The sequence below is a fragment of the Macaca thibetana genome, chromosome 4 (genome assembly GCF_024542745.1).
Source record: "Macaca thibetana thibetana isolate TM-01 chromosome 4, ASM2454274v1, whole genome shotgun sequence".
Lineage (NCBI taxonomy): Eukaryota > Metazoa > Chordata > Mammalia > Primates > Cercopithecidae > Macaca > Macaca thibetana.
In genome coordinates, this window is record NC_065581.1 from 57,282,046 (window position 1) to 57,308,903 (window position 26,858).

Consider the following 26,858-nt stretch of genomic DNA (forward strand, 5'->3'; position numbering starts at 1 on the left):
AGTTTGGATATCTGTCCCCGCCCAGATCTCATGTTGAAATGCAATCCTCAACGCTCAAGGTAGAATCTGGTGGGAGGTGATTTCTCATGAATGATTTACCATCATCATCGTGGTGCTGTCCTCAAGACAGTGAGTGAATTCTAGCAAGATCTGGTCATTTAAAAGTATGTAGCACTTCCTCACTGCCCCCATCTCTCTCTCTTTCTCTCTCTCCTCTCTCTTACTTGCTTCTGCTTTTGCCATGTCACATGCCTGCTCCTGCTTTGCTTTGCACGGTGAGTAAAAGTTCCCTGAGGCCTCCCCAGAAGCTGCGCGATGTCAGTGCCATGCTTGTACAGCCTGTAGAATTGTGAGCCAACTAAACCTCTTTTCTTTATAAATTACCCAGCTTCAAGTATTTCATTATAGCAACACAAGAACACCCAAATATAACCCCCTGTTAAAATCTCTTAGTAGTCTCCCTTCACAAAAAGGCCAAGACTTGAGCATGCTACAAAAGGTCCAATGAAACCTATTCCCTAATTCTACCTTCAATCTCAACTTTCTGTTCCAGAAATGTCCAACACAGCTATTTCTTAGCTATTTATTCATGCTGGACCCAATGTCTTAGTAACTCTACATATCAACTTTTTCATGCAACCTTCCCCCATCATCCTGAACTTGGCTCTTATTCACCTTTTAATACTCAGCCGGAAAACCTTCCCTAAGTCTCTCCTCACTCCCAGCTTTGGTAAGTACTCCTTACAGGAACTCCCATAAATATCCTGTGACTATTATTGGATTTACCTGTGTCTTCTATCAAGCTATAGCCTTCTTGAGAACTAGGAAGTCATCCCTTTCAGCTTTCTATTACTAGAGCCTAGATCAGTGCTTGACACATAGCAGGCTCCAAAAAATTTTTTCTGGAATAAATGAGCAACTAAGTAAATAAATGAACATATCAGATGTAAAACCTAAAAAGGTTATCTTCTATTTCAGCACTATTTATTATCATTATTTATATGCCTAAAGCGAATGGTAAAATTTCCTCAACTAATATTCATAATCCAAGAAACTGAGATTACACACAGGCAGTCTATGCATATGTCAAAAGGCCCACCAAACTATGACCAACATAGGATCTAGAATACCAGAACCTATAGTTGTTTCAAGATGCCAAAGAATCCTTATCAGAATGGATCTGTTTGAAAAATTCTCCTAGCAGTTTAATTATGGAAAGTGTAAACAAATCCCTCAAGACATGAACTTTTTACCTGTGACCAGACTGAATTCTAGACCACAGGGACAGCTTATTCACGTAACATGGTGACTTAGGAGATGAAGGAAGTGAAGGGTGCCCTCCGAAAACTGTTTTTCAGAATGTGAGTTCACCAAGGGCAGAGACAGGGTTTTAACATCTTTGTGCCTTCATGAAACTCAGCATACAAACGTTTACTGAATGAATGACATCTAAAAGTGATCATGGGTCTATTAGAATATCCAATACCAAAGACGGCCCTGACTACCAGCTTAAAACTTAAAAGTGAGTTATAAAAGAAGCATGTCTTCTTCACCTCTTCTTGTCAAAACATCCCATCCTTTTACTCTTGACAGATACATTCAAGAGAGTTAATCATTTTTAATTCCTAGCATGAATTATGGTCCTAATTTAACGATAATAGTTGTTTATAGTGCTATTTTGGAACAAAACTGTTAATTACATATTCATATGGGTACCTTATATTGTTTTGAATGAATTTCAAGGAAATTAAAACATGAAAGAAGGATCTGTGAGAACAGAATACCTGTTGGGACCAAAAGACAGCAAAGTCTATAAACTTCTGGGCATTCGTCCAATTCATAAAAGTTTCCTGACTTAACACCACCCCAGAGATCAGTGCAAGTCTGGAAGGCTGACATTGTCAGTCGATGTGATCCCCATTGCTGGTTCCACACCCAGGCCTTGAGACTGGTCCCAAAATCCTGTTTTCTGCACCTCTTATGGGGCTAAAATCTTGTTTTATCCACTAATTTCCCTGGAAGGGGATCATGAGGAGTGTTATTATGGCCTAGTAGTATCAGACTGTTGACAACACAGTTAACAGTTCTTTGAATAATAATGCTAATAACAACATGCTATTGGCCAAACGTATTTCAAATGAAATGAACAAATTGGGTGCCCCAAAATTACATTTACGATACATCAGAATATAAGTAGAAGATAATATGTTACAGGTAGAAAGACTGATTTTTTGTAGTAGTCTAATGGGTTTATATTATTGTTAAAAGTAATTATACAATATTAATAAACATGAAAGAAATGAAGGCCACCTAATCCTCATAAAAACTTATCCTTGACACATTCTGAAATCTTCTGAGAGAAAAATATGTGCATTATCAGCAACAAATTTAATTGTACATTTAATTTTTTAAATTACACTGTGACTTAATTAGAGTTCATTCTCCTTTGAGATCTCTTTCCTCTTCATATTTCTTTAACTGTCTTAGGGCTGTAAGAGTCTTCTTCTGCAGCAATTACTAAATAGGTTTTTCCATTTTAAAATTTATCTATGTATCTGTTTAATTAAAAAACCATCACATTCTTTTGGGTTTTTTTCTTTTTTTGCTCTAGTTATATAAAAATCACTTTTATATGGAATATAATCTGTTTACTAATATAGATCTAACTTAAGATGTGTTATTTCTATTTTATGTATTTTCTATACTTAAAATAACTTCCTAATTAATTGTAATATATGCAATCAATAATTATTTTAAATGATATGTATTTCCTACTAAAATAATGACCTTAATGTCACAGTATCTCCTCTATGCCCACCACATATCTTGTCCTTGAATATACAATACACTGGGAACTAAAAACTTAATTAAGATACTTGTACCTGTGGAAAAAGAGAAAGAAAGGAAAAAAAAAAAAAAAACAGGAGTGAAAATGCACATTGGAAAAAAGGAAGCAACCCTGAGGCGGTTGCATGGATCTGGGGATGCTGACCTGGCCCACGACATCTCCCTAGTGTCCAGTGAAGGGCTGGATAAACTCTTCAGCCCAGGAAAGAAGCAGTGCCCTCCACCCTCTTGACCTCCTGGCTTGACCTCCTTCCCTGCTCTCACCCTATGCTTCCCACCCCTTCACAGGCCTTCTCTCTGCCTGACATTAACCTGCCACATTTCACTCAGGTATGACTTAGCTTTCCTTAGCTTTCCAGAGTTGTCAATCTCAGGCAATACCTAACTTTAAGCTTGCCCATCAGGGTACCTGTTTCCCGTGTCAACAGCACAATGACAATTTCTGACTCTGTAAATAATATGCAATTAACTTCTGAAAGACAGTTGTCTAACTGGCAATCCTGTGTTTATTTTCTAGCTATAGCAGTAATAACCTACTAGTATTAACCTGCAAAATGGAATCATGTAATAGATTTCTGAAATGAAAATTTTAAATTCAAAATTACTGGTCACATTAGCTCTCATCCTTTACTTTAGAATTTTAAAATAAGTTTTAGATTATAAAAATAGATTAAAAACTCTCTGCCGCTGTATGACTGAGAGTCCCACAGTTATGCAGTTTTGACACTGAGCCTGTATTTCTGAAAGAGCAGGTGGACTTTTTGAGAATTGTACTGAGTAATTACTCAAGTTTGTGTCTCTATGAATCATGAAGATATTCAGTAAGAACCCTAATCCTGGTCCTTAGAACTGCTGAATATGATGGTAGCACCCCTTCTTCCCTTCCAGCTGTCCATTCTTTAACAAATATTTATTGAGTACCAACTTTGGGCCAGGTAATATTCTAGGTGCTGGGAATACAGCAATGAGTAAAACAGACAAAAACACCTGTTCTTGTGGAGCTTAACTCAAATGGAGGAAAAAACAGTGAACAAGATAAGTAAGTATATAGATAAATAAGTGGCCAGGAAAATAATGAGTTTTGTTTGGGGATTGGGGGGGGCACTGGAATGCAGGTCACAAGCCATAAGAGCAATGTCAAACCTGTTAAAAAACATCAGGAAAGCCAGGCGCAGTGGCTCACACCTGTAATCCCAGCACTTTGGGAGGCTGAGGCAGGCAGATCACCTGAGGTCAGGAGTTCAAGACCAGGCTGGTCAACATGGCGAAACCCCATCTCTACTAAAAATACAAAAATTCACGTCTGTAGTGCCAGCTACTTGGGAGGTTGAGGCAGGAGAATCGCTTGAACCCAGGAGACGGCGGTTGCAGTGAGCCGAGATCACGCTACTGCACTCCAGCCTACACGATGAAGTGAGACTCCATCTCAACAACAACAACAACAACAACAAAAAATCAGGGAAAAAAAAATGTACTGTGGAGAAATAGAGTCAAAACTACCTCTGGAGGCAGAAGTATACTTTTCACATCATTTGTTCCCCTCTCTTAGCTGAAACTATCACAAAAGAATGAGAAATTGAAAGCCTTTCAGTAAGACTACTGGAAATTTGGATCTTTCTCTCTCTTTTTACCTTCGTCTCTTCTAATTGCCTTTGAAGATTTTTGGGGTCCACCGCAATAGGTTCAGATAAGTGTTTGCTCGCTGTGGCCTCACAGGCCTGGAGTCCAGAAAGAAGTCCACATGAAGCATCTTCATAGTGTTGATATTTATCCACCAGATCTTTAAGATTATTTCCAAGAACATTGCACTAACAATCAAAAGGGAAAGCGGTAGGAGATTAAAACCCACTATTTTCATATGCATCAAATAATCTTAGGACCTTTAAAATCTGTAACTTGGAAAAAAAAACAGACTTCCACCAAAGTTAATAAAAACTCTGTAGGGCTAAGATTTTCTCCTTTATATGAAGAGGTACGCTATAAAAAGCCAAAAAGTAACATAAAATAAAGAGACAGTTCTGGATTTATACCAATTCAAAAACATATTTATAGAGCTGAGTCTTAATGTAGAATAAAGGATAAAGATATCAATCATCAGAGGAAGGAAATTTTGATACACCATGTGTATAGACATGGATTTGATGGAAGGGTTTTAAAGGTGCTTAATAAATTTCTGTATGTTGCACAAGATTAATTAACAAAAGGAAGACAGAGTACATATTAGAATGGAGCAAAGTCCAAGAGCCAGTGATGGTCTTTAAATCATTTACGCAACTTGGCAAGTCTGTTCAGATTATATTACAAACCAGAAAATATTTTCTTAGATTTTTTTTTTCAAAAAAACACTTTTACTTGACCACAAAAATAAAAGAAGCAAAACAGTCTTTTATTCATTAAGTATTAAAATAATATACTGATCAAATATACAAGACAAACACCTGCAGTGAGATGAAACCAGTTCCCAAGCTTGAGAGGCTGCAAGCATCTGTTTTCGCTTAGAGTCAATGCACAACCGCCATCTTGTGGTCACATTGGATATTAGAGCATTTGGGAGCTGGGACTTCTGGAAATCATGCTCTTAAAACTAAAGTAATTTTAAGTTTCTAATCTTCAAATACATTGTTCAGAAGTAAAGCAGGTGAATAGGATAGAGAGAAGGCCGGGCACCATGGCTCACAACTGTAATCCCAGCACTTTGGGAGGCCGAGGTGAGCGGATCATGAGGTCAGGAGATCAAGACCATCCTGACTAACACGGTGAAACCCTGTCTCTACTAAAAATTAAAAAAAAAAAAAAAATTAGCCAGGCATGGGAGTACATGCCTGTAGTCCCAGCTACTCGGGAGGCTGAGGCAGGAGAATTGCTTGAACCCAGGAGGCAGAGGTTGCAGTGAGCCAAGATCATGCCACTGTACTCCAGCCTGGGCGACAGAGTGAGACTCCTTCTCAAAAAAGAAAAAATGAAGTAGGCTAAAACTACCTTTTCCTCCTGTTTTGGATTTTAGGTTTCTTGCCTCTTAGTCCAAAACTATAATTGAAAACTATAATTGCAGATTTACTTTTCCCTTAAAAAATCAAAATAACATTACCTTAGAGTAGAGAGACCTGAACCGATCAGTAGCATGATCCAACTTGTGCTGCACTTCTCTGTGGGTTGCAGAAGTATCAACCTGGCCACCATCTCTCTTGCTGCAAGATTTGGCAGCTTCTAACACTCTGTTTCCAGAAATTGTGATGTATCTCAAGTCACCTTTGTGAGAAATAACGTCTTCTGAGAAACTCTTCTGCCTCTTCAATTTGGTCATTAAACCATTGAGGTCATCTGCACCTGCCTCCAGGTTTTCAAGTTCTTGTTCTGACTGCTGTAGCCAGTGCTCAAACTCGGTATAGTCAGCATCAAACTTTTCTAATTCTTCCTGCAGAGAGTGAGTTAACTTCATTTTCTTCTCTGACTCAGCCAGTGCAGTTTCATAATGCGCTTTCAGTTCTTTCATGTTCTTTTGCAGTTTCTCTTTTTCTTCAGGAGAGAGATACTGACCCTGTTTCTCAAGCAACACTTGTGCAGACTGAGTGGCTATGATGACTGCTTGGTGCTGAGACATGATCTTCTCGTGTTGGGCCTATGTGAAAACAAATTGATCATAATCTTCAAGCAGTAACAGGGTTACACCAAGGCTGCAGGGAGCTCCCTGCCACCTCAAGACTGACAGGTTTCAGTGATCTACTGGGCTACAACTTGCTTCTCATTCCCCTTTTCAAGCTATACCATACTCCCTTTTATTGGTGAATTTCAGAATAACAAGGCATTTTGAGCATGCTAATCTTATTTTAAAGGACATTTCCAATCTTCTCTATGTACTTAATCAGATAGAACAGACACCATTTTTCAGAAGTTTGGAAAAACAAATTTCTATTCCAATTCTAAAATAAGTGTCTATAATCTGATCTCATTTTATTCCCTGCTTTCTCACAACTACCAAAGAAAAATGTCTTTACCTAATTTTGGGGCAAACAAGTATAATATTTTTTTATTACAAAATGATTCTGGAAAAACTTTTAAATAGGGAAAAAGAATCTGTAACTTTAAATAGGGAAAAAGAATCTGTAAGCTTTAAAAAGGTTTCAAAAATAACTAAGCTAGAACACTGTACATTCAGAGAAGCCCAATGGACATTAGAGAAGCAGATATAATAAAAAGAGAATCCTGGAGCTACTCAGCTTCACTGGGCCTCAGTTTCCTGCATGTGAAAATGGCGACAATAACTCCTACACATCACAGGTTGCTGTTAAGGAGTACATGAGATCGCATATGTAGAGCACTCCCTGCAGAGCTGGGCATGTGCCAGAAATTCAAATCCACTCTGAAGGCAGGAAGGCAGGGCTCCCAGGCAGGTGTGCTGCAGGCAGGTCACAGGTATGCAGAACTACTGATCCCCTCAGTCTTCAGGGCAGCAGGGAGGCATTAGGCAGGTGAAGTCCCTTTCCCCCCAGACATAAGCACCTTCTTCCATTCACCCCAATATGCCATACAAGTGTGGCAAAAAGGATACCAATCCTTTGGGAGGGCAATTTCCCACATTTCTTATACTGGCTTACATGGAGCCAAATGACCCACTCCCACTACCTCAGAGCCCCTTTTATTACCTCCAGATTCTTTGCTACTCCCATCCTCACCTCCATTCCCACCCTGGTAAACACGTTAGGACCTTTGTCTCCTGTTGTTCTTTGTCTAGTTACAGCTCTTTCATCGGATTATCTGCTTGGCTAATTGCGCCCATCTCCATTGAGTCCTATTCAAATGCTGAAAACTGGTCCCCCACCCCACACTCAACCACCCTTACCTAACTCCTTTTCTCCCTTAGTACTCACTGCCTTCTAACCTACCATATAACTTAGTTATTGTCTGCTGTAACATTCTCACCAACCAGAGTGCAAGGGGGGCGCTGTAGAATCCCAAGTACTCACTGTAGAATCCCAAGTACTGAGAACAGTGCTGGCACACAGGAGCTGAGTGAAAATAACTCTGTGCTGTGAAAAGGACTTCTTTAGAAGGACTGCTATGGGGCAGCCATTCACTTGTAAGTCTGATACCAATTAGTCAGCTCAGAACTGGCTCATTAACACTGGCATCCTCACTGTCTATAACAGTGCCCGCCACCTAGTGGGCACATAGTAAATATTTTTAACTAACTTCTTTCCCATAGACTTGTGTTTTTGGTATTTGAAATACATTCATATGCTACCCCCCACCTCCAAGAAGGGCTTTGCACAAAATAGGATGGACAGACATATTCAACACCATATAAACGATCCGATCTGTCCCCTTCCTCTTACAGATGAGGAATCTCAGGCTGATGGAGGAGAATGGCTTGGCCCAGGACATATAGGACAACTACTGAAAGCTAAGTTCCTGGCTCAGGCGCTGTGGCCTTCTCTCCACGCTACCAGATTAGGACTTTTTTTTCTTTTTTGAGACGGAGTCTTGCTCTGTCACCAGGCTGGAGTACAGTGGCATGATCTTGGCTCACTGCAACCTCCACTTCTGGGTTCCAGTGATTCTCCTGCCTCAGCCCCCTGAGTAGCTGGGATTACAGACTGCACCACCGTACCCAGCTGATTTTTGTATTTTTAGTAGAGACAGGGTTTCACCATGTTGGCCAGGCTGGTCTCAATCTCCTGACCTTGTCATCCACCTGCCTTGTCATCCACCTGCCTCAGCCTCCCAAAGTGCTGGTATTACAGGTGTGAGCCACCACACTCGGCCCAGATTAGGACTTTCTAAAGAACAGATTCCCATATTCTTTGAGGTAAAATGATCAGATAGGAAATGCCACGCTGTGCCTAAAACCAAGGGCTTTCCTGTGCAATATCTTTAAGGCTACCCACCAGTATTTCTCACTACTTTGGTCGACTTACTAACCTTTCCTGACTTCTTTGTAACTGACTCATAATGTTCCTTTATGAATTCACTAGATTTTTTCATTTTAAGAGACTTTATTTTTCATAATAAGGTCCTACAGTAGCCCCTTAAAATTGTGAACAGTAAATACTCCCATTCTTCTTCTGGTTTAATTTGTATTTTCTGTAAGAACCTCACAGGGAGTATCCTATTCCAAAGATTCCAAATATGAAGAGTGGGAGGAAAATAAACAGAGCTGCAAAAGTTTCTGAGGTCCAATCATCTAACTATCAAAAGCCAAATATTGAAATAAAATGACTGACACTTTATAAATGGTTCTACAGAAGTCGCCTTTGCTCCTATAGTAGCATTAACGTTAGCTTTAATTTATGTCATGGAGTAAACTGGTAGAAGGGCTTTTCTATCTCTTCTCAACAACAGCCTTAATTGAATAGATGAGCTGAGCTCAGAAAGAACTTAAGTGAGCTCAACTTAGGCCGGGCACAGTGGCTCATGCCTGTAATCTCACCACTTTGGGAGGACGTGGGCAGACTGCTTGAGCCCAGGACTTCGAGAGCAGCCTGGGCAACATAGTGAGACCTCATCACTACAAAAAATAGAAAAATTGGCCAGGCATAGCAGAACAGACCCAGCTACTCAGGAGGCTGAGGTGGGAGGATCAATTGGGCCACGGAGTTTGAGGCTGCGGTGAGCCATGCTTGTTTCACTGTACTCTAACCTGGGCGACAGGGTGAGACCTTCTCTCAAAAAAAAAAAAAGATTGTTCTCTTAGAACACAGATTCAGATTTAGCAGAGTGAGCATATGGCCTAGTTTTAAATCCAAATTCCAGCCCTTTCTAGATGTGTAACTTCAGAAAGCTACTTTAATACTGTCAGTCACAGTTTCCTCATCTGTAAGATGAAAATAAAAACCCCAAAGAGTAACTGGGAAGACGAAATGAGTTAAAATGGAAAGAACTTAGAAGAATGCCCACTTTAATTGTTCTATAAATGTTAACCATTATTGTTTTTTATTAAATCTTTATAATAATTCTACTTCACTTACATGGAGAATGCCAACTCTACAGTTTATTTCTCATTATTTTTTGACTTGCTTAGAACTCTCATAATAATTTATATCTGACATGATGAACTCAGAAAAAAACCTCTTTCGTCATTAAGGTTTGAAAAGAATGCATGTGCTAGGTTATTTCTCTCTTTACCGACCTGGAAATAGAACTGAATGATATCCTATGTTTACAACAACATACCTTAACTTTCTGATATTGCTGATTCAGATTCTCCTGAGTGGGTCCAACTTGCCCATCAACATCAGTCTCCAACAGGTTACCATTAACTTCATCCTCTTCTCCAATTGCTGACTTGCCATCACCTTCTTGAAAATGGGTCCCGTTCTGTTCGATTACCTGTCTGTGTTTCGTCCCTGCCCTTTCTGAGTCTTTGTCAACATTTGACAACCAGTCCAAAAGGTTTTCTATTTTGGTTTTGCTCTCTTCCAGCTGCTTCACCGCCGCAACCTGGGGAAGGAAAGTTCACAGAAGGAATTCAGAACGTGGGCCAAGGCATAGTTTTAAGACATTCCAAAAGTAAACACTTAGAACATTTTAAATTAGAATGAGGGTACTAAAAACTGACACACATTGAAAACTTAACACACTGAAATTAAACCCTAGAGCAACAGGCAGTTACTTTGAAGTTTCCCCTGTTCTTAAAAATACATTCCAAAATTTTAACTATAATTGATGAGTGATCACACATTTCACAGGAAGAAAGTTTCACAACCTCACTTAAATATTAAGAAAAAGTTAAGCAAAGCCAACTCTTCAAACCTTTTGTAGTAATTGGTCAATTATGTACCTGGAAATCCAGAATCCTATAATAAACCTTAGTGATAATCCTTATTTACTACCACTGGATATCACTTAATAATAAATCAAGTAGCTGTTAGGCTAATCATTTTTGACATAGTAATAGTGCACCACATATTTGAATAAGGACCTTTTCAGTTTCTTCCTTGATTGCTGTTGTCACAACTTTATCCAGCTCCTTTTTAGACTGTTCTGCTTTTAAATTAAGCTGTTCACACTTTATCTTAGCTTCATTAAGTTTCTGTTCAATCAAAGCCTTATCTTCCCGTGACAGCTTTTCACCATTCTCTTTTAAGAAGTTCTCCGTGTTTTTCACTACTTCAGCCAATGCCTGTACACTTCCTTGCATATCTTTCTGTAATTCCTTATAACACAAAATAAAAAAGTATATTTGATTAAATTATTACCTATTTAGTTCTTCCAGAGTTGTAATTCTAAAAGACAAGGTGAGTAGAGAGTCTAGTACATGTAGTCTGAATAAACACATTCAGTATGTTAATTTGAGTTGATTTATTCCAATCATAATACTTAATATAATTTGAAACTCAAACAATATTAAAGAAAAGCATGGATTTTCATGTTTAACAAAAGAATGCAGTCAGTGAAACACTGACAATGTATTAAGAATTCAGTATATGATCTATACAAATTTGTACACACCAGATTTTTTTATATTATATGAGCACATGTACAAAGGCTTGTAAATATATGGTAATATTTATTGTTTCTACACTTTTATTTTTTAATGTGTTTATTGCTCAGGATAAAAATGAACTAATTTTCCTAGCAATCTATGACACTTCCCTTTTCTAAACACCAGAATCTGTAATATGTAATGTTTGCTTCTTCGCCTGGCTGCTAGGTACCTCAAGATTAAGATATCTCCTCAGTAGTTACAGCTTTCCTACATCTAGATTTTTCCATGTAGTTTTTCCTCTTCTTTTCCTCGGTTATCATGCATTTTCATTCTCTATATTATACTGTTTGAGTTTTAATATTATTTTTTCCATACTTTATTTTAATCCTCTTCAAATTGTCTTAAATAGTATTTGAATTGAAAGAAATCCTATTAATTGAGCCACGACTATGTGACCTTAACTGTGCTAGTGACTTAACACACACTATTTACTTAACTTTTATAATAATGTAACAATGAAAGTGTGACCTATGAAGAAACTGAGGCTCTGAGAGACTGTTATAAAGCTAATAACGTATAGAGTCTGGAATCTGAACCAGGAGCTATCTACTTACAATGAAAATGTTCTCTCTCCTGACACCAAAATAAAGATATCTTTATCTATTGTTACTGTTATTTTTCCCTTTCCTTCAATAAAAAGGAACAAATTACAATATGAGAAAGATGGAGTAAGAAGGAGCTAAGAAAGAGAAAGAACCCAAACTGATGGCTATTTCCTCTTATTTGCAAGTCATAATTAGGTTGGCCTTAAATGGATCCAAATTCTAATTCATCACACAAGGTATTTTCATTATCAAATCCCCTTTAATATTTCCTCCTCTCAATATCTCTTACCAAAAAAGATCAAAAAAATCACCTAGCTTGCTTGAAGTTGGAAATCTAACTTTTAGTATAAAGTTTAAAGATCAAGCCCAGGGTGTCTTGGGTATGCCTTGCTTCTAAAAAGCTAAAATTACTGGTATTTTCAATAATCTTCACTGACTTCCAAATGATAGTAATCGAACATAACATCAACATAGAGCTGCTGATAGAAAACCAAATTCTACCTCTTGCTTGGACTGATATTTCTTTAACTCAACTGTGCCATCTCCAATCATGAAGGCTTCTTGGTGACCAATTAGGCGGTTTTCAGTTTGGGTAAGAAGATCACATATCCCTTGGAGTTTCTCTTTATACTCCTGCTGACGCTCTGCTACAATCTAAAGTGAAGAAAACCCAAAACATCTGAAATGTGTGGTGGTCACAAAATTGCTATTGTGATAGCTTCTTATTAGAATACATTTTCCAAGTTTTGTCTAATAAGCTTTTATAAGTATGCTGTAAACATGATAGCAGTAGGGTACAAACTGAGCAAGGTGAGACAGAAAATATAAGCATATTCCATATACAAGGAAAGTGATCATGTTTAGGTGAAACTGCTCAACAGAATACTGGCCATGCATATTTGTAAGAGATGGAACTTCTGACCAACAGGAAGAAACATCCCATTTTCTTAAGCTCTTGAAACCTGCGACACATAGAATTAATTCTGCAAAAGGACATCAAAAGAGAAGTTAGTTGTGATTTGTAGGTTAACATATTTGATATGTGTATATAGGTTATCATGCTAGAGACAATGTCTGATGCTTCAAGAAATAATAAAAGGAACACTGCATGCAATATTTTTACTTAATCACTATGTCTAAGTGCATTCTCACCTCTTTGCTCATTATTGCTATTAGATATAGTACTCACATATTCATTAAATATTCTAAAAGATTAAGAAGTCAACACTAATTACTTGCACCTTTCATTTTCCTACTATATATACACTAATTATTCATCTTATAGCCATAGATCATGTTTACTAAGAGCCTAACACAGGCTAGGCAAGATACTAAGTGTTTTACATACATTCTTTTTATCAATGCTCACAACACTAGCAGGTAAGCACTATCGTTATTTCCAATCTACCAATGATTAAACTGAGGCTAAATGACTTGCCCTAGTTCACAGAATGAATGAGTCGCACAGCTGGGATGTGAAATCAGTCAATCTAGCTCCAGAGCCCAGAATTGCTGTGCTGTATTGCTTCCCAGAAGAAAACGAAACTCTTAATTAACCTTCTTTAGCCATATGTTCATCAATGTGTTAAATTTCTAAGTGCATTCAAATTTCCTAGTCTTGGGACAGGGGGCAATCAAGACTTTCACTTGAAGTTAAGTATTTTGGGGAGTCAAAAAATTAAAATCAACTAAATTATAGCATCATTAGTGAAAACAATATTGTTATACACTGTAGGATTTGTGTGTACACTGTATCTTATCCACTAATGCCTTTCCAGAAGATCTTTCCTGTCACACTATACTCCTTGGGTATCTACATTATGGTTTCACACTAAAAACAAAGAATGTCAACTCCACGAAGAAAGGCAAACCTTCTGATCATCAAGATCTTGTTCTAGATGTAACTGAGTCTCTAAACGTTCCACCTGGGTAGTCACTGACTCCTGTACATCAAGAAAACACTTCTGAGTTGTATTTAAGAGCCTCAGCAGTTGTTTGCTTTGGTTGGGAGACAGATCCTGTGCATATTCAGAAATGAAGAACTGCACATCGAAGGCAGTAGTCTCCAGCTGCATTTTGGTATGTCCAAGGTCTTTTAATACATTCTGTTAAAAAAAGTGGTAAAAGTTATCAGTAGAAAGCTAAGCCATGATAAAACTTATATTAACAATAACATTTATATTTTGTAAATACACTTCTCACATAAGGGAATGTAAGTTTTATGAATTTTTTTGCTATTCATCAAAAATCTATTTATCATCCAGTAATAAATGATAAATTAATTATTTAAATACCATGGTAGTTAGTATTATATAAAAAGATAAATAACCCCTCTAAAAATGGTTTATCTTTACCTGTCACATTGCACTTAAAATATAACTCTGACAAAAGGAAAAGACCTAACTTAGGTATATTTAGCACACTGAAGAGAAACATCTACCTTAAAATATTACTTGCTAACATTTACAACATCCGTGTAATTGTGATAAGATATAAATAATACCATGGGGGATTTGAAATATGCCAGAATTTCAGTTTTCTGACTCTCAGACCAGGAGCCTAATCATTGTTCATGAGGAATGCTGTTCAAATTAAGAACTTGGAAAAAAAAAAAAAAGGATGCCAAAAGTGACTAACATATAAACACAGTCATGAGCCACATACAACAGGTCACATATCAAATGGTGGTCCCATAAGATTACAATGCCTTATTTTTCCTGTACTTTTTCTATGTTTAGATACACAAATACCACTGTGTTACAACTGCCTACAGTAGTCAGTACAGTAACATGCCGTACAGGTTTGTAGCCTCGGAGCAACAGGTACATCATACAGTCTAGGTGTGTAGTAAGGGATGCCATCTAGGTCTGTGTAAGTACACTCTTTGTTGTCTGCAAAACACAAAATCACCTAACAATGCATTTCTCAGAATGTATCTTCATCATTAAGTGAGGCATGACTGTACTACATATACTATTTTGTATTTACATGACGATTTTTATATGGCTAATTCATACTATTATATATTTATGCGACTAATGCATAAATAAATATATAAATAAAAATCTCAACACGTCAGTGGTGTAAGAGTTTGATAAGGCATTTGAGATAGCATCAGAATGGCACTCTTAAGGTTTTTTATAGTTGTGTCAACTATGAATAAAGACATCTCTAGAGACAAAGGAAATAATCCTTTATAGCCTTAGCGAAGTCATATTTTCTAAACACTCGTTATATTAAAGCCATAGGTTTTAAAATATATTTTGTCATCTTTGTTTTGATACTTGCCTTGAGAAACTCCAAACGTTTCTTTACATATTCAGAATCTTGAACATTCACAATCTCAATATCCTTCACAGATCTGCTCTTCTCTGATATCCAATCTGAGAATGACTTAAGTTTCTGCAGAAATTCTTCATGGGAAACTGCTAGTTTAGACTAGAAAAAAAAATTGTGCATTCAGTTGTCTTTCCCCAAAATGTCAAATTCTTACAAATAATGACTCTGGTTTATGGGTTTAACAATCTAAAAATAAAATACTCCATCTTATGACTAAATCCTCAAATAATAAAATTTTCTTCATAAATCAAAATTTTGACATTTTATGCCTACCATTTCAGAGTCAATTGCAAGCATGATCTGTTTCGTTCTTTCTGAAGCCACGTTGCTGAGGGAAGAGAAGGCAGTCTTCAAACTCTGGTGGCTAATACTCAGTTCTTCAAGATGTCCTCTGGGAAAGTCACTGGGAAGAGACTTTAAAAATTCTTCGGCCAACTTCATATCTTTTCTTAAAATAACAGCAATTGGAGCTAATCCCAATTCAAATGTCTGCAAAGAAATATATCCCGGACCTATTTACTATTTAGTGTAAAACACAAATATAAACATGAAACAGAAGTGTTCTGCTTCTTTTTCCCAGTCATACATCAGCTGACTACCATCCATAAAAAGGCAGTAGACAATTCTTACCTCCAACTGTCTAAGTTGATTCTTCAAAGCTTCCAGGTTGTTATCCAGAGATTCCTGGTTGTCTAAGGGGGGTTTCATATCTTGAAGCAATGTCAAATACTCATGCATTTTTTCAGTGTGCTGTAAACACTGCTGTAATTCACTGGAAAACTAAAAACAAGGTTGGACATTTTAATTCAACAACCTTTATGCAGATTTTTAAAGCAAATTGTATGGGATTATTCTCACATGGTTCATGCAGCTATTTCTGTACAAAATGTATAAGTCAACTTACTTGTTCGGTTGAGCTATCCCCAGAAGCCATTTCTTTTGACCCTGAAATACATTCCAAATGGCTTGGGAAATCATCACACAGATCCTTAAGCTTCTCATCTCTTGGCAATGCTGATGCACACACAGTAGAGCTTTCTAGTCCAATTTCTTTTACAGTTTCTAAATTAGGAGAATAGTGGTTTACTTCTTTGCTTTTAATATCACTAAGAATGTGTGGCTTTTCTTCCATCATCTCAGATGTAGAACATGCGTTTTGATTAAAGTCTCCAGCATGTTCTATTTTTTCTGAATATCCATCAGCAAGCAGCTTGTAGAAAATATTTTCAAGTTGCAGTGGAAGTACTTTAGATGTAATGCCTCTTTTCTCTAGGTCATACTCCATATGAGTTAATTCTCTCATCAATTCAAATAGTCCTGTAATTTTCTGGCTATGTTGATCTTGCTTCAATATATTAAGGAGAAGCTCAGACTTAAGATTTCCAAGACAGAAAGGATCATCTCTACTTTCTGCCTTTAATTCTGATGAGTTACTCATGGGGGAAACTCCAGAAGAGTCACTCATCTGAGAGTCGCTGGGCACAGTAGATGCTTCATTTACCAACTGTGATGTGGTAATCTGTTTAATTAAATTTTGAACTAAAATTTCAGTGTCTGCACAGGCTGAAGGTTCTTCACCCTCTTGAGGGTTCATATGACCTTCTTTCAACCTGCTTTTTAAGATATCCTTTACATCCTCCACAAACACCTGAGACAATTCGGGAATCTCAACCTCCTTTTCTTGGGGTCTTGGAGACAAGGCTTGTTCTTTTGGTAGCTGTTGCTCGATTCTTTCTTTCTTATTACTAATTTCTAAGAATGAATAGTCAGTATTTAAAGTGTTACTGGAGTTATCATTTCCTAATCCATTTGCACACTGGTCTGACTGCAGAAAATCATTTTTCCCAACATCTTCTACATGTTTAAGAGATAATATTGAAAGTGTGGCTTCAATACTTTCTGGTGTGAACTGAGAAATTTCTGTTCCTCCTCCTGAGATGCTTTCTTTACTACAAAGATCATTACTTTGGATCATCTCATTAACAGGTGAGTCTTTCTGGGTACTAGTGGACTTCTCTTTTGTATTATTAACTCCTAATTGTAAATGTTCTTTCATGGGAGGGGCAGTTATTAAAACATGGCTTGGGACATCTTCATTTGGTTTGGCTACACCTTTTGCTTTTATATTTTTAGCACAATGTTTTAAATAAGTAAACAGATCAAGCTCTTTCTCAGGTCCATCAGTGAATGACTCCTCAAAATGTGTATTCCCTTCCCATGATGTAATGTCTGAAGTGATGTCATCACTCATCTCTTTGGAAACTGATGTGTCAAAAATTTCTTCAAGATTCTCAAACTGAACAGGACTTTTACTAACTATTATTTGTAGATTATTTGGTTCATCTTTAAGAGTTACAGTTGCTTTTTTAAGGCTTCCTTTCTGATTAAGTTCTTCATTGTTTGTGATTTGTGAAAATGGAAACTGACTATTAATTAACTTGAAACTATCCCTTGTATTTTCACCAGGCAAAAGTTTGAGATGCCTATTTTCTTCTTCTACTAGACCTTCTACAAGCACTTCTCCTTCACCCAAGTACATTTTCTGAATTGATGTTTCATCTTCTATTAGAATATCACTTTTGCCATCTCTCCCTTTAATGACATCACTTCCATTTCCTTGAGGATCTTTGTCAGTTACAGAGGCCATCGATGACAAATGGCTTTCCTCAGCAGGTTTTCCCATCAAATCAGGCTCAGTACATATGATGTGATCAAGAGATGAGTCAATTTTTGGTGCCATATTCTTAAAATATTGATCTTTACCTTTCACAGAATCAGTCAATTCTGGCAATTCTGACCCTTGAATCAACTTAACCTTTGTGTTTGCCAGATCATTACCTAATTCAGAAGTTGAACTGATATTATTATTATGTGAAATACTGGCAGGGCCAAAAGTTTTTTCAGATTCAGTGTCTTTAATGATAGGCAGCAATAAATCCTTAAGTACCATCTCATGATTCAACAGATTTTCTTTGCTTTTTCCAACAATCTCAATTGTATATTCTGGAAGGTTGCCTTCTTCAGTAGCTAAGCTATTTTCACTAGGTGATGCTAGCTGTACAACATTTACCCTTTGCTGTTTTTCTAAAGAGCTACAACTGTGCATTTTATCCAGAAGAATCATTTTATTAGTATTTTTATTTTCATCACTGTTTTCATTTACAATAGAGGCACACAACTGGATATCCATATCTTCAGCCACATCTTGGCACCTGCGCTTTCCATTCTCATCTCTTATACATCCTCCTTCTTCATCAATGCCATCATTATCATCATCATCCTGATCATTACTGTCATATATATAATCCCCATAACTTTTTTCACTTTGCATAGAATCTAAATGATCAGTATCAGAGTGAAATTCCTGTACAGTTACATACTCTTCCTTTCTTACTCTCCAACTGCCATTGTCATCAAATTTTAATGATGCGGTGAAGCTCTCTTTTCCTCCTACAATATCATAATCAGTCAATGAGTCAGATTCATCTCCTTCAAGGATATTTGTGCATTCCCTTTCTGATCCAGTTTCCAGCAACTGTCTATTCACCTTATCTGAGTCAACGGGATTTAAATGTATTTTTTCACCAGAATCTAATTCATCTTTCTCAACATTCATGAGGAAATCCTGACGACACTGTGCTTTGCCCTTCACACTTAAGCTACCAGCTAGTGCCCCTTGGGGAACCACGGAATTTTCGTTCTCTTTTAAGACATCATAAAAAACATCAGCAGGAGAAGCCATCTCATCGTTTTCCTCTTGCAGTGTGTCATAGTCCTCAGGGTGCAGGCAATCATGATCATCACCATCAAGAAGCAGAGAATCATGGTCATCGTCTTCAAACAAGGGAGTGTCATAAAAATCATCATCACTATCAGTGTCTGTTCCTGTGTCATTCTGCTGATCATTCAGCAGTGACGTTTCATAGTCACCAGCACTGATGGTTTCATCAAGCAATGGTGTAGCAGAGGTAAGAGATACAATGGCATTATCAGTATCACCCCCTGGAGTCACAGCACAGGAATACTCTTCTACTTCAGACTCATTTTTCTTGTCTTCAGGCATCTGCTGAAAACCAGGATGTGTTTTCTTATCCTCACCAGAAGTATCTGAAATGTATTTATCATTGTGACATTGTACTTGAGGATTACTAGAAATCATATTTAAAGATTTCTGTCCATACTGCTCTCCCGGTAAACTGATGTTAATAGCTGCAATTCCCAGAAACTGGTCTTGAAATTTTTCTCCTATTCTTTGACCTGATAACATGGTTTTGTCACTGAATGATAACGTTTGGGCTTCACACTTATTTCCATTGCTCTCTGGGGTGTGTGTATCATTAAAACTTCCCTGACGGTGCCTCAATTTATCATGACTTAACAAGGCACTTAGCCTGGGGGAATAGTCAAAGATAGGCGAATCCCTGTTTGTATTATCTTCATTCTCTGTTTCATTCACACCACAGAATTTTTTCATTTTCGATTTTACAATAGGATTTTCTATCAAATCACCTGGAAAGTTTTGAATGTTTTTAGAATGACTACATTCACTTGCATGTTCTTTTGTTTCCACTTGGCTTTGATTTTCATAGTTTGTAAGTATGTTTTCAGAGTCATTTCTAAGCATGCTAATGTCTGCAAGTTCAGTCTGTGTTAAATGTGATATGGGACTGGGAACACACACACTGGGTGAACTGTTAACTTTAGGATCAATTGATATTGTACTTGCCGGTTTTTCTGACTGAGAAAATTCACTATTGATAACATTATTTCCCATTTCATGAAATAATTCATCTACAGCACACTTTCTATTTTCAGGAGTCTCTTCATGTTCAGGTTCTCCACAGTGACATTTATTGAAACTACTTGGTGCAGTTGTACATTCATCCTTTTCTCTACCTGAAGCATTATTAAGAAATACACCAGAGGAGCTTAAGACATCGAGACATTCTTTTATGGCTGTATCTCCATCAAATTCTGCATGACAGCCTTCCAGTAGCATGCCAACAGCCTCATCCAAGTCTCCATCGTACAGCAAAAGCCTTTGCCCTGTGTTTGCATCCATATAGCTATTTATCATTAAATAAGATAGAAATAATTTTTTAGTTTGTTCTGAGGTCTGAGTAGTGACAGGTTCTTCTCCATCAAAAACATCCTCTTCTTGTCCGTAATCATGAACTGTGGAGGGTTGAAATTTACAAAAAGAGAGCCATCTTCTGGCGTTTTTACAAGCTTCTAAATCTCCTAAATCTGGCATTTTATCAGGCAGTATTATATTTTTTAAAATTGATGCTGTGTTATTGTCTATAATTCCTAGCTGTTTAGCAGCATCCAAACCAATGACTTGAGAACTTTCTGGAATATAAAGAGCAGCTATTTTTTGCCTGCTATTCAGGATTTTGTAGGCCAATTCATTTGTAATCAACTCTTGCTGCAAGGAAGATGATGTGGGAAATATTTCACCAGAATGGGGCCAAATGAGTCCAACATAGCCTCGTTGAGCTTCCAGTACCAGAAGAGCACTGCTGGACGTTATTAAATCACACTGTACTGCTTCGTCTACAGTTAAACGTTTGGCAGGGTTTGACTGGATGATTCCACCAGTTTGAACCTGATATGTGAGGATACTGCTAGCAGTGTCCCTGTCAATCACCCCTTCTCTGACAGCTTCTTCAACAGTCATTCTTTGGCCAGAATTGGAATTGATCAGACCTCCAGAAAGAAGCTGTGCACTTAATAACCTAAACGTGGTTTCACGATCTATGAGACCTTCATGAGCTGCTCTTAAAATGCTTAAGTTTCTTCCACATTTTAATGTTATTCTACCTCCTTCTTGTGGTCTCACAGGTAGAAGCCACATCCCCGTGTTTTCCTGTAAAGTACTTCTTTGTACCATATCTATTAAAGAAACCTTCTCAGAGGTGCAGGGGTCAATAAGATCTTTGCACATATTTTGTCTTTCCAGAACTTTAGAAAATAATGCTGAGGAAACCAAGTTCTGTTGGAAAGCCTTCTGTAGGGTCAACTGTTCTCCTGTGGCTGGAATAACCAGAGCGCCTGTAGAAAGCAGTATCTCAAGAACTTTGATGGCCATGGATTCTGATATCATGCTTTGAGCCAGAGCATCCAGTACTGGAATTGTAGTAGGTGACGCAGCAGAAATAATCTCCTTAGCTTTATTTAGTTCTTTGAGTTGGCACAGAATTTGTTCATCAATAAGGCCATGACTTTTGGCATCGTTAAGTTCAAAGGACTTTCTTAATTCTGGTGAAATTAGACCAGAAATCATTAGCTGTGTCTCGAGCAACCTAATTCCTGTGTCATAGTCAATGAGGCCTCTTAAAACTGCTTGAAAGACTGAAAGGACTTCTCCAGTTGTCTGATCGATGGTGCCTGCAATCACTTTATCCAGCTGAAAGGAAAATGCAAAAATCTCAGGTCACTCTGTTACACAAGGGTGGGTGGAGTTTCATGCAAGTTAGGTTTTTTAAAAAGTAAATAATACATTTCAACATAAAAATCCTCTACTTACCAAGGCGCAGCAATGTTGTGAATGTTAGGCAGTTCAAATGCACAAGTGATCTATGTCAGTGATCTATTCAACAGCACAGGATGTGATAAAAGCTTTGAAAACAACATGCATCTGTGAATTGAAAACTTAATATCGTGTATATTGACAAGGTTAGTGAGGACACAACAGAGTAGATGATGATAGTGAGAAAACAGAACACATATCGAGAAGGCAAACCATGCTTTCTGCATTTAGGTGAGATTAGAGTCTAGTGGCATGAAAGAGATTATCAAACCCCATGCTATTGATGTTTACAGCATACAGACTTCTTCAAAGATAGTCAAAAACTAAGAAACTAGAAAAATTGTTACATACCCCTAAAACGTGACAAATTATGTGGAAAGTATTCCCAGGAGTAATGAAATTAAATACAAAGATAACTTTTTCAATACTGAATATTATGTTAGGCCTGTTGATATACACTGTCAAGTTTTAAAAGTTTAAGTACCAGTCAAATTTTAAATGATTTACACTTTAAGAAGATGCTGGGGCATCCTCACTATAATGTATGGCCTTGTAGTACTCAAATAAACCTCATGGATATCTCTGAAAATCAAACAAACTCTATAATACATTAATGCCACCTTTAGAGATGACCCACAGGCTCTTTTATAGCCTATCATATTAAAATACCTACTACACCAGAAGAATGGCTTTTAAAGAGAAGAGTTAGAAGAATGAATGATCTTTTTCTTTTACCATGCAAGGCAGAGATTAAGATGTCACAGAAACTGATGATCAGCACGTATAAGATTGCATTTAATAAACAACACTGGAATCTCCAAACATTTAAATAAACTCAATCCATGTTTTAACTACGTACAAAATTCAAGGTCATTTCTTTATTATTGACATAGATTTCCAGAGCCATGCAATCAAACTAAGCTTCTTGAAACAGCCTCGTGTTTAAATAAATAATATTACCTTCTCCTCTACCTTTACATCTCCTGAGGTTTGTGATTCTTGTAGCTGTTTCAGAGATTCACTGAATAATAAATTATAACTTTCTTGAAGAGTTTTCACTTGTTTTTCCAATTCATTTCTTTCTTCATCTGTCATTCTAAAATAACCAGAAATGATAAAAAGACTAATGCAAGTCATCCTCAAGAAATAAAGATGATGTATTAGGTTCAAAAATTTTGTCACATTATCGTAAAATAAAATATAGTCTCACATACATATTGCTCCGGTCTCAGTATGACTATAGAAAAATTAAGAATGGCCTTAAAAATATCTAAGGATCTTTCCCTTGCCTGAGAAAAGGACTGAAGGAAAGGGTGCAAACTAATGTATTGACACTTATTTAACATACAAACTTCCAAAATAACAATTGCTGCTATCTGACAGAGGGTAAGATCTCATTGTTAATCCCAACATGTAAAAGGGGATTTCCATTTCCATCAGTACCATTTCTCAAGATGAAACTTGTTTAGACTAAAGCACAAATAAAGAGGAAATTTATAAGGGGATTAACCTGATTTGCTAAGGTGTATTATAAAGTCATTCTGAAATAATCCAAAGGAGGACATCCAAAAAGGTTTAAGAAAAAGGTGGATTCCTTCCCTGAGTGAAGCATTGATTGAAATATACAAAGTGCTTTGTTGCAAAAAGTAGGGATAAAATATGAGAAATGAAGCTGCCATAGGTCTCAGCTAAGAAAATGAAGACCATATTTATAAATATTTTCCAAAGAATAAGTCTCACAGAGTACTACTTAGATTTAAGACTTGACTTGGAGTTTGTACTCTACCTCCCACTTGCTATTAATTCTTAAGCTCTGAGCCTGTTTCCATGGGGATAATAAGAACATTTCAAAGTTGTAAGAAAGATTAAAAGTGACAATTAATCAAATTACTAAGTCGATACTCTTTACTATATTAAGTAAATTGTGATTAGTCTGAGTCCCATTTTTAACATTGCAATGAAAATTTACCACCTCTGTTTTGCTGAAAGCTTTTAAGAACACTTCCCCACTTAGAATGAAAGAGCTAATGACAGCCAACATACTTATCTCCATGTTTTGCCAAAAAAAGCTGCATAGCTTGAAGTGTTTCTGATAACTGTTCCTTTTTGGTTGATATTTCCTCACTGGAGATCTGTAAGGTAAAGAAGGCACATTCAAACTCTTCCTCCAAAAGGAGTAAACAACAGTATTTAAAAAAAAGAAATTCATCAAGCTTTAGTCAAAACCTAGTCTGTTTTCTGGGTGACCCAAGTGAATAACCTATCAGTTATTAGCCATCCATAGGTCTAGATAAGAGTATTTTATTTAGAATCCATCAGGAAAGCTCCTCTCTCTATCCTTAATGTCGTCATTTTCAAGAGAAAATAATAATACATTATACATTTCCTGCATCTGTCCTAGTCCAGCTGTGGATAAAGGTGGCCTCCACCTGCAGTGGAGGTGGAGGGCACTCAGCACTGGCCCAGTGTCATCCTTGTGCACTGCGGTACTCAAAAAGACACATGACTGTGGGACACTACTTCCAAAGGGTATCTTCCTTCTGCCAAGCTCCTAGATACAATGTTCCTTTTGAAAAAATTATGGCAGAAGTAATAATCTGTAGGTATACAGACCCAGAATAAAGAATTTCTAGCTGAGAGCGGTGGCTCATGCCTGTAATCCCAGCATTCTGGGAGGCCAAGGCAGGCAGATTGTTTTGAGCTCAGGCGTTTGAGACTAGCCTGGGCAACACGGTGAAATCTTGTCTTTACGAAAAACACAAAAAGTATCCAAGTATTTTTGGCTCATGCCTGTAGTCCAAGCTACTCACGAGGCTGAGGCAGAATTGCTTGAGCGGGGGAAGGGGAGGTTACAGTGAGCTGAGGTCGTGCCACTACACTCCCACATGAGCGACAGAGTAAGATCCTATCTAAAAAAAAATTTTAACTATTAAAAAAATTAATTTCTAAAGCTAAGACCCACTTTGTAAAAGTCATTTGTGACTGTCATCTGTCAGAGAAATAAAATTGATCTGTTTGGGGAAAAGCCAGAGGTCATAATACTTTCTCCTAATCCCTCAGTATATCATTTCCAAATCCCTTATTTCAGAAATTGCCATTCTTTTAAATGAGCAGAAATTAGGAAATAATGGGCCAATGAAAAGATGGGCCAATGAAGTTTATTCAGAGTCAATTTAAAGTTTATTTTTCGTGACTATAGATAATCATGAGGCTGCATTGACTTTTGAAGGACACACTTATATTAACTAAAATTTCCTTTAACAGAACAACCATCAACTGTTCTTAGTTATAATTAATGCCATCATCTGCATTAAGAAGTATCTAGGGTACTAGGTCTAAATCTGACTTAGTAATGTTTTGGAGAATTTAAAACTAAAGAATGTCTACAAAAATTTTTTTTTTATTTGCCAGGTGTGGTGGCATGTGTCTGCAGTTCCAGCTACTTGGGAGGCTGAGGCAGGAGGATCACTTGAGCTTGGAAGGTTGTGGCTCCAGTGAGCTGTGATCATGCCACTGCACTCCAGCCTGGGTGACAGAGCAAGACCCTGTCTCAAATATATAAATATGTATATATATATATTTTTAAAAAACTACAGAATATAAAAATACCAAGGGTTTATAATCCATATTTCTTAAAAGAAACTTATTATCCCAACGAATCTTTGTTAAGCTTTATGTCCCCATTTTAGTTGTCTATTTAATGAGGGGAAAAAAAGGGAAAAGGATATTTTACATGAAATATATGTATTAAAATTACTTGAAGCTTTTTGGTGTAAAGCACCAAATGCAAGTGTTTTCCTACATCTCCCACATATCTTCCACATCTCACATATATAGTATGTAAGACGATGAGCGAATACTTTATTTCAATTGAGCAACGTTTCAAGTATATACTCTGGTCTGTAAACTTCTCCAAGGAAGAACCTCAAATAAGGAACACTTGCCTCATATCACAGCCAAAATAGGACAAGTCACTGATGCTTTCCCCTATTTAGTCGTATCAACAATGTCTATTTTAATAGATGACAAATACTGATGCAGAGCTAGATAAAGTGGGAGCTAAATATTAAGATTGGATGATAGCCCTTGAAATTTCTAAATGTCAGACAAGAGCAGGAGGGCAGTGTAGGAAAGTATTCCTTGAGAAAAATCCTTCTTATCTTAGCGGAAATTTATTTTTTTAGTACAGTAACAATCCCACTGCTATCGCCAGCAGCAGCAGTATTAAAATTTACACCCCAACTACCAACATCCTAAGAGCTTCAAGTGATACAGTCCAATAGATACCAGGGACATCTCCCAAGCTGTGGCCATCCAACATAACACTAAGCAGTTGGGATACAGAAGATAGCCCATTAAGACTAAAGAATTCACTAGGATAAAAGATGGTATCTAGAATTTCCAGTGATTGACTGTAGACACTTCCTTATGAGATGGAAAAGACCCAGAAAAGCACAACTAAAATCAATAATCAAGAATGTTAATATCCTAGTGTGTATTTTCATTGTTCTTGAAACTTTTTATGTTTACATCTGTAAAAATAAGATGACATATCTTTATGACATGGAGTGCCTGGATCTACTCTAGACATACAACAGAATGACTATGCTCTTCAGCTATTCTCATTGTAATAATCAGGAAGCAGACCTAACTATTAGGAAAAGCAGTATACTGAATTCATTTACTAAAAAATAAGAACAATATGTATCATTCAGGCTTTGGAATTAAACGGCTTCTTCTGCCACACACTAACTTTGATTCTTTGGGCAAGTTATTTAATCGTTCTGATTTGCATTATAGTGGCCTATAACAATGGGAAAATTAAGATAAAAATTAAACATTGTGCTAGGTAAACTGTGTCAACTCAGTTAACATCTCTGATATTATTATTGTTAAACCCAGACTTCTGTGAATACCTTTTGCATAGAGAAGGGAGGTTTCCCAGCCTTCTCTGCATCTTTCAATGTCTTGCTGATATTTGATACCCATTTCTGCAATTCTTTGGCTTTTTCAACATGCTCTTTCTTTTCTTCTTCCAGTGACTTCTGACAGTTGTGAGCGGTAAGAAAAATATACACTCCATTAAATGACTTAGCTATTAAACTGACCT

At 37.1% G+C, this 26,858-nt stretch overlaps 1 protein-coding gene across 18 annotated transcripts in view; it reads right to left on the bottom strand.

The window, feature by feature from the left end:
- DST (dystonin) overlaps nt 1-26,858 on the bottom strand; it is a 1,587,602-nt gene that overhangs the window by 122,121 nt on the left and 1,438,623 nt on the right. For 13 of the 18 annotated variants that reach the window (XM_050788752.1, XM_050788754.1, XM_050788756.1 and 10 more), the window contains 13 exons: nt 26,665-26,793; nt 23,792-23,880; nt 22,709-22,844; nt 16,121-21,625; nt 15,847-15,996; nt 15,490-15,705; nt 15,166-15,315; nt 13,749-13,982; nt 12,379-12,531; nt 10,766-10,999; nt 10,018-10,284; nt 5,936-6,466; nt 4,479-4,655 (listed from right to left, as the gene is read on the bottom strand). In XM_050788752.1, coding sequence (XP_050644709.1) covers nt 4,479-4,655; nt 5,936-6,466; nt 10,018-10,284; nt 10,766-10,999; nt 12,379-12,531; nt 13,749-13,982; nt 15,166-15,315; nt 15,490-15,705; nt 15,847-15,996; nt 16,121-21,625; nt 22,709-22,844; nt 23,792-23,880; nt 26,665-26,793 — 7,971 coding nt within the window. The remainder of the gene's footprint in view (nt 1-4,478; nt 4,656-5,935; nt 6,467-10,017; nt 10,285-10,765; nt 11,000-12,378; nt 12,532-13,748; nt 13,983-15,165; nt 15,316-15,489; nt 15,706-15,846; nt 15,997-16,120; nt 21,626-22,708; nt 22,845-23,791; nt 23,881-26,664; nt 26,794-26,858) is intronic. The other 5 variants (XM_050788765.1, XM_050788769.1, XM_050788768.1 and 2 more) reach the window with 1 other exon arrangement.